General features: G+C 42.9%; 1 protein-coding gene across 1 annotated transcript; it reads left to right on the top strand.

Moving 5' to 3' along the window:
* The first annotated feature begins 747 nt into the window (after positions 1-747).
* Positions 748-8,046, top strand: LOC147615345 (putative receptor-like protein kinase At1g49730). The gene is made up of 8 exons (XM_086779431.1): positions 748-1,467; positions 3,071-3,378; positions 3,574-3,835; positions 6,125-6,177; positions 6,270-6,340; positions 6,506-6,595; positions 6,848-6,932; positions 7,286-8,046. The coding sequence occupies exons 1-8, from the start codon at positions 1,412-1,414 to the stop codon at positions 7,813-7,815; spliced, it is 1,455 nt and encodes a 484-aa protein (XP_086635557.1). The 5' UTR covers positions 748-1,411; the 3' UTR covers positions 7,816-8,046.
* Positions 8,047-8,380: the final 334 nt, after the last annotated feature.

Raw genomic sequence — 8,380 nt, 5'->3', positions numbered from 1 at the left:
TACAAATTGTCGACGGTGGTGTGTGTGAGTTGTATACACAAGCCGAGTAAAAATATCCATTTCTTATTAATTTCAAACCTTCCTTAAAAAAAAGAACTAGGGATTTGAACACTCCGAAAGCGTCTATGTAGGGTCCACGAGCATCGAGTTTTCGTAATGTTACTCGTGCATTGGATTGTGTGCTACTATTGTTTGAGAAACTAGAAATGGCACTTAAGCAACTATTGTTTGAGAAACTAGAAATGGCACCTAACTTCTAAGCAACGTGAGCCTTGAGGGCTGAGGGGAACTTTTCTGGTGGTGATGTGTGTGTGTATGCTTTGTTTTGGTGTGTGGGGGGTCATAAAATCTCCAACGGCTTTTCCACATAAGAGTAAAGCTTGTCAATGTCATAAATGGAAAGTCCAAGGGCCTTTACAAATCATAATAAAGCTTCTCATTAAATGCCTCTCTCTCTCTCTCTCTTCCACACAACACACTGTGTCACACACAGTGTGTCACACGCACACTCTTACTCTCTTTCTCTCTCTCTTCCAAACGCTTTTTGAATGGTGGGGCAACTTTGTGGGCTGTCTCCTCGCAATCAAAAATTGCAGCCCCCCCTCGTGCTCGTCCTTTGGATGGTTTTGAGAGAAAAGCTTGAGGATGATTGTGAAAGCGCAGAGAGTGTCAACCTTTGGTCATCTTTTTACCACGCAGACAAAGGACAGCTTGCGACTCGCGAGAGATCAGATTTCTTCCTTCTCAATTACCGTTATCTTGGAGCCGACGCCCCAGCTGACCGTTGTACTACCCAGCAGCCTTCCCTACCCACGATCCATCATCCCGTCTGCATGCTCTCCTCAGTAGCAGCTTTTGAGCTAGCTTTCAAATTCAGGCCAAAGACTTGAGAGAGAGAGAGAGAGAGAGAGAGCCCGCCACGCACACTCGCACTCTCATACACAAACACACAGCACATAGTGTCACAGAGAGTGAGGAACCCATTTCGCCACCTCAATCAAGCGCAAGCGCGCGCGCGAGAGAGAGAGAGAGAGAGAGAGAGAGCGCTTCGTGTCACAGAGAAGAGAGTGGGTAGCTATTTTAACTTAATCAAGCTCTGTGTGAGAGATTCCAATCTGCCGCCATTCCAACAAAGCATCCAGTCATGTTAGAGAGAACGAGAGAGAGAAAGAGAGGGGTCACCGTGTCAACTCAGTGAAAGAGTTCATAGTGTGTCTCTCTTTAACACACACACGCACGCACGCACACAGATGTCTCTCTTTTACACACACACACGCGCACACAGACAGCCCACATTGTCATCTCAATCGAGAGAGAAGAAGAGCAGAACACAATGTCAACTCAGCCTTCCAGCGCACCGTACCTAACCAGTTCAGTGTAGTGGGCACTGCCCACCCACCATCAAACCCAAATGCAAACAACCAACACTGTCTATGCAGCCCAAATTCTCGCAAGACACCAAACGAGGTGAGCAGCTTACACCATTTTTGAAGCAAGTCTGATCAAAACGTTCATAACAATGCCAGCCATATCTGGATTCTGTAGACAACAACTGTAGCATGTTTTTTCTACACAACAGTGCAATTATTGTTATCTTCGTGTATTCCAAGAACCAAACCAATTCCCAAATTTGAGGACCTTCCCCCACTGCCCACCAAATGGATGGTCAGTGAGCCTTGCTGGAGTGGGCAACCCACCCACAAATGTGGATGGCATGCCCGACAGCAGATAAACACAACAGTCTGGATTAAAAATGCACTGGAGTGAGATTGACTGTCTATTTCATCATATAATTTGGGCACAAAGTAGCAGCCTGGTCAGCATTAATAAGGTCGGGCACACGATTTTCAGTATGTAGGGGCCACTCATGTTCATTGCCTGTGCAAAAGAGGGGTGATGGGCGACCCATCTTGTGTGTAAGCAGCCAAAGGCTGGATACAAATGTTGTGTTGGCACAGCAACCAGTTTCAAACTCAACATATCAAAATCCTATCTGTCAATTTCACAACCACAGTTGTGTGGACTATATTTTCTGTCTTCATCTCATCAAATTTCCAATTAGTTGGAAATTTTGGGGAGCATGGAAACTAGCCCATAGATGCAACAGGAGGGCAATCAGATTGACTGTAAAATGCACTGGGGTGAGGTGTCAGTGGATTTGGTTGTCCATCATTTTTGGGCACAAGGTGGCAGCCTAGCCAGTGCTGGGAGGCTCAATTTACAGACTGTAGAGGGCACCCATGTTCATTGGCTAGTCAAAAGGAGCTTGATGACCAACCATTGTGTGTAAACACCCTAAGGCTGGACGCAGATAGATCCCTGCCCGTGCATGCTCTCCTGCATGGGCTAAGCCTTTTATCTCCATAATCTGAAATAGGCAGATTACTTAGTAAACAAGAACCGCATTAACAGAGTTTTCCACAAACAGACTTGACAATACATTAGGATGATTTGTACATGGAGGAGGTGTAGGGGTTGCTAAATAAGATGCAAGATAAATTGGGCCTCAATTTTATTATGAAATGAAATTTAATTTTAAATTGATTGCATGATGTTTTCAATAATGTGGAAACGACCATACACATTAAAAGCTCTGAACACGAACATAATGCAATGATTGCAAAACTCGATTTGCAGAGCAATGCGAGAAGATATTATCATCTTGCATGATCAACTACACCTTGGGGTGACCCTTACTTGCTGTATGCATATTGCTCAAGAGATGATGCAGGAACCCCTTCCCCCCAAAACAGATTTGATTACTGTTTTTGGATTATAGGATGTGATCATTGCAGCACCAAAGGTATCCATCCACATGTCCACAAGAAGTTTGCTTTACACAGATTGGTTGTGCTATCCATGACTGTAACTCATAGGACTATTTAAAGAGACTTTCCTGTACTGTCTCAATACCTGCTTCTTATGTGTCAACAAGCTCTATAGTTTGAAAATGTAGAGAGGACCAAGGGAAACTTCACTATTGCTGCCATAGGTTGCAGCTTTAGTCATCTTTTTTAATAAAAAATTTCAAGTGACAGAGGTTTAACATGTTTTCCATTGTGCTTTGCAGCTTTGCAATGGTGGCTGAGAGCCCTCTTTCATCTATCTCATTGCCTGCCCTTCCTCTGGAGTCACCTTTAACATCACCCACCAGCCTGTCTTCACAATCAAACCCTTCTTCTCACTTGACCGTATTTGTAGCTCTCGGCACAGTCATAACAGTGATCTCTTTAATTTTGCTGGCATTACTCATTCTGCTCATAAGACGAAAGAAAGAGGAGCTAGAAAGCCCTGCTGTGAGCCACTCAGTTTGTCTACCTTCATGGAAAAAAGATGTTACTTCAAGCCCCGGAAACCAGTTCAAAAAGTGGAAGAAAGGTTAAGAAATATTATTATGTATGTGTGCATGTGAGTGCAAACAAATAGATAGTGTGTTTGTATGTTCATGCATGCATGCTTCTTCTCTCTCTCTCTCTCTCTCTCTCTCTCTCTCTCAAGCATGCATGTGTGTGTGAGTAAATGTATGTATGTCGGTATATGAATGATGATGCGACCTTTCTTTCATGGTGGCAGGCTCTTCAAGCTCTTTTCAACGATATAAGTACAGGGAAATTCAAAAGGCCACAGATGATTTTAGCACAATCATAGGTCGAGGTGGCTTTGGCACTGTCTATAAGGCAAGATTCCATGATGGGCTCATTGCAGCTGTCAAGAGAATGAATGTGATTTCTAGGCACAGCCAGCAAGAATTTTGTAAAGAAATGGAGTTCCTTGGTCGCCTTCATCATCGGCACCTTGTTACACTCAAAGGTTTCTGCATGAGAAAGCAGGAAAGGTAAGTCCTTAAAAGCAAGCTACTTCCTATTGAACTAGCATCACCAACTTATAAGTTAAGCAGGGTACTTCCTGTGGATACATAATCATGTACGCATATTGATGTGCTAATTCTTTCTATCTTTAGCGGTGCATTTGCCCTATCAACTACTTATTGGCTATACTAATTCTTTCTATTTACCACTTCTCTTAGTGCTAGGCTTCATTATGGCCGAGTCCTTCCCTGCATCTCCGGAGGCTTGACAAAAACTCAGTACGAAGGGCTTTGTGTGAATATATGCTCTTATGTGTGTGTGTGTGTGGGGGGGGGGGGGATTGCAAGCTACTTCCTACTGAACTAGCATCACCAACTTATAAGTTAAGCAGGGTACTTCCTGTGGATACATAATCATGTACACATATTGATGTGCTAATTCTTTATATCTTTAGTGGTGCATTTTCCCTATCAACTACTTATTTTCTGTACTAACTCTTTCTATTTGCCACTTCTCTTAGTGCTAGGCTTCATTATGGCTGAGTCCTTCCCTGCATCTCCGAAGGTTTGACAAAAACTCAGTACGAAGGGCTTTGTGTGAATATATGCTCTTATGTGTGTGTGGAGTGCGTGTGTGAGAGCATATCTTGATACAGAGTTCTACACCCACTATTGGGCAATGATGACGTTAGTGGGGATGTCGTAGTATCTAGTCCATACTATGCATAATGGAGTTGATAGTTACATAGGCTTGTGGGTTGACTACCATGAGTATATATCATGCACATTCCTAAAAGGTGAATTTAGGCATGTTCCTGGATTCATCTAGGTATATAATTCAGCCGTATTAGTGGATATGTAAATTTCACATTGTGAAGTTTTTGTCCGAGTTGTGGCCAGTTGATATTGTGCTAATTCTTTCTATCTTTAGCGGTGCATTTGCCCTATCAAATACTTATTTGCTGTACTAATTCTTTCTATTTGCTACTTCCCTTAGTGCTAGGCTTCATTATGGCCGAGTCTTCCCCTGCATCTCCGGAGGTTGTACAGAAACTCAGTACGAAGGGCTTTGTGTGAATATATGCTCTTATGTGTGTGTGTGTGTGGAGTGCATGTGAGAACATATCTTGATACAGAGTTCTACACTCCCTATAGGGCACTGATGACATTCGTGGGGATGCCGTAGTATCTAGTCCATACTATGCATAATGTAGTTGATAGTTATATAGTCTTGTGGGTTGACTACCGTGAGTATATAACATGCACGTTCCTAAAAGGTGAAATTGAGCATGTTCCTGGATTCATCTAGGTATATATATATTGATGTGCTGTCATGCATACATCCATGTTGCGTATGTGCCTGCATACATTTTGTAGAATTTGGCTCAATCAAACTTCGTGCCTTTTATAAATCGGAACACATGTCCACACATGCTCATGCAGCAGCTAGAAGGCAGCAGCAACCTTCAAATAAGGGCAGCAGCAGGCTTACATCTGGCAACCAGGATGGTGCTGGTTGTAGCCTTCTAGAGAGCCCCTGCCAAAGCCCTCCAGCATCTCCCAAGCAGCCAAAATGGAGCGCCCTTTTGCTTGTATACATCCAGTGACCAGTCCACCCATTGGCCATTTTCCTAGCCTAGACAGCCAGGTTCCAGAATGCTTTTCCCTAACATCTCTAAAAGTGGAAGGCCTTATGTTTACGCAGAATCTCCAAACGTTATTCACTAGTGATGGAGCATGTGTTGTACACCTAGACAGTCAATGTTTGCTTCCTTTTATTGAGAGGGTGATCAGCTCATTCAGATTTTAACCATGAATAAACCATATTTAGTTCCCCTTCTCTACCCCACAACATACTGCACTTGTCCACCTACATCCAATTCTCACCACTCAACCTCTTATCTCAGGAGTATGAAGCTGGGGCGAGTTTCAATTTCCACATCCTTATTAAGATGTTGCATCATCAATGCATCCCCAAAACCACCATAGTGAGAAAAGAAATTAAATTATGTGTATGTGGATCTTCTTTGGCTGTACATTCTTTCTCTTCACATGCCATCTTTGATCCAACATCCCTTTGTCATCTTTGATCCAACATCCCTTTGTCTTTTTCTCTGAGGCATTTATAACTTTTAAAAATATAATCTTTGGTTTATGTGATGGCTAGGACACCCTGCCACATACATGGCTCCATTAAGCAAGGTGTCTATATTAAGCATAAAATTTCTCTTTCATATCATCCATCTCTTCAAAACCATGGAAGTGGCTGTATTGTTTAGCCATCCATGTGACAATTTTGTTCGCCTGTTTTTCCAGGTTTCTTGTCTATGAATACATGGAAAATGGCAGCTTACGGGAGCATCTGCAAGGTAGAGACAATCACCCACCCTAGTACTTATCCAATAGTGGCTGGTGAAAATGTGAACCTCAGTTTTAGCACTTCGTTGCTCGAGTTATGCAGGTGGTCAGAGCAAAAGTCCGCTCACCTGGCGAACAAGATTGCAAATTGCCATTGATGTAGCATCTGCTCTGGTCGGTAGAGCCACAACCTAAGACGGCAAAAAGGCAGTTTTTGATTGATTTGATTACTAATCCTTGAGATAATTTTTACATGATAGAACTAAATTTCAAAGGTATTCAATGAGATCCTAATGGGTCTTTTTACACGTTTAGCCTGACTCTAGATCTCTTTTGTAGGAGTATTTGCACTGTTACTGTGAGCCACCTCTCTGCCATAGAGATATCAAGTCCAGCAACATCTTGCTAGATGACAAGTTCATTGCAAAGGTACAAACTGTGAACTTGATATTCATCCTTTGTATCTGCTCATTTTAGATATATTGAGCAGAAGCAATCAACTCTTTCTACTGGTCTACTGGAGGCAGAACACTCACATACAGTCACTCCTTGCAATACTATATCACGTGTGTGCAGATGGGGCATGTGATATGCCATTGAAGACATAAAACACACTTCATTGGAACACCTCATAGGCCAAACACAGTATTCAAAATCTCATTTTCGCGTTTGTTTCTGCAGGTTGCCGATTTCGGCCTTGCTCATGCAGCCCCAGACACAGCCTCTGGGTTCCAGCAGATCAGTACGGATGTTCGTGGAACTCCAGGTGTTTTTCTCCTTTCTCATGAGTTCACATAAGTCTAAGACTGAGGGATACCTCTTATACAAGTGTGGGAGCTATTTGAATTCATGCTAACTTTCACCACAAGGAGCCAAAATCCATGGCAACAGTTGCATCTCGACCCACCTGAAAAAGAGGTTACCCTCCCAGAGTCACCCAATCTTCAGGTGGCTCCGGACGACCGGGTGGAGGTTTGTGAAGCCACCCTAGGAGAGAGAGGGGTTTATTTCTACTGTCTAAAGCACCCATTTTCATGAGGGTGTTTGTTCTCGGGGTAAATGGACCCTGTGTTTGTTTTCAGGTTACATAGACCCTGAGTATATATTGTTTGTTCTCAGGTTACATGGACCCTGAATATGTAATTACAAGGAGGTTAACAGACAAGAGTGACATATACAGCTATGGGGTGTTGCTGTTGGAGCTGATCACCGGCCGTGCAGCTGTCCACGAAAACAAAAATCTAGTAGAATGGGCACAGAAGTATGTCACCACAGAGACAAGCATGCCAAACATCATAGATCGAGACATGAAGCATACATATGATATGGATGAGCTTAAGAGCATAATAACCTTGATTAAGATGTGTACAAGGAAAGAAGGGAGGAGAAGGCCTACCATACAGCAAGTGATAAGGTGGTTGCAGGACAAGCTGGACCTCAACAATGCAGAGGCATTGCAGAATTCTTCTGCATTCATGCTCTCCACAGATTACCTCATTGGGAAAGAGTCCCCTTCCTATTTGAACATAAGTGATGAGATTGGGTCCTTAAGCTCTTCTCTCTCCACTTACACTCCTTTGTCAGATTGCTGTCTTAGCTTCCGGTTTGAGACAACGCCCCCCATATCGCCCACTTCAGAGCAGAAGTAAAACAAACCCTTTCTTCTTCTTCTTCTTCCAACGAGCACCAATTAGTCTTGAGAGGTTCATGTCTTGGCTTCTCATGAGAGCATTTTAAGGCACCAAGAGAGTTTCATGTTTTCTTCTGCTCGGCTAATAAACCATGCATATCATACTTGTATTATTAATGATTGTATCATGCTTTGTTCTCGTGAGCTGTATATATACTTCAAGTTCATGAATTATAATACCTCTTCTTAAGTTCTTTGGCTCCTTTTTTTTTTGGGGGGTGGTGAGTGGGTATTGAAAGTAGATGCCAATACCTCCTTTGGAAGTAGGTAGATTCGAACCCAATACCTCCTTCTTGGGAGGTAGGTAGATTCAAGCCCAATACCTCCTCGAGAAGGCATGCGTGACTGGGGTAGACACAGGTGACTACTAAAGCCCAAAAGGCAACACCATGATATTGAGACTAGTGAGTTTTCATCAATATCTTTATGGTGGCTTGCCTTCCTTTGTTAAAGGCCTTACTACCTTAGGCCATGTTAGGCAATCAAATTCTCATGCTTTATCACATGCATGACAAGCTTAGTAA

The sequence above is a fragment of the Cibotium barometz genome, chromosome 40, assembly GCF_041138505.1.
Source record: "Cibotium barometz isolate CiBa-2024 chromosome 40, ASM4113850v1, whole genome shotgun sequence".
NCBI lineage: Eukaryota > Viridiplantae > Streptophyta > Polypodiopsida > Cyatheales > Cibotiaceae > Cibotium > Cibotium barometz.
This window is presented reverse-complemented; position numbering and strand designations above follow the sequence as displayed.

Excerpts from the sequence above, each read along its gene's own strand:
- LOC147615345 (XM_086779431.1), top strand. The coding sequence starts at position 1,412 with ATGCAAACAACCAACACTGTCTATGCAGCCCAAATTCTCGCAAGACAC. Across the intron at positions 3,836-6,124 it reads TGCATGAGAAAGCAGGAAAG|GTTTCTTGTCTATGAATACA; the intron begins GTAAGTCCTTAA and ends CTGTTTTTCCAG. Across the intron at positions 6,933-7,285 it reads GGATGTTCGTGGAACTCCAG|GTTACATGGACCCTGAATAT; the intron begins GTGTTTTTCTCC and ends GTTTGTTCTCAG.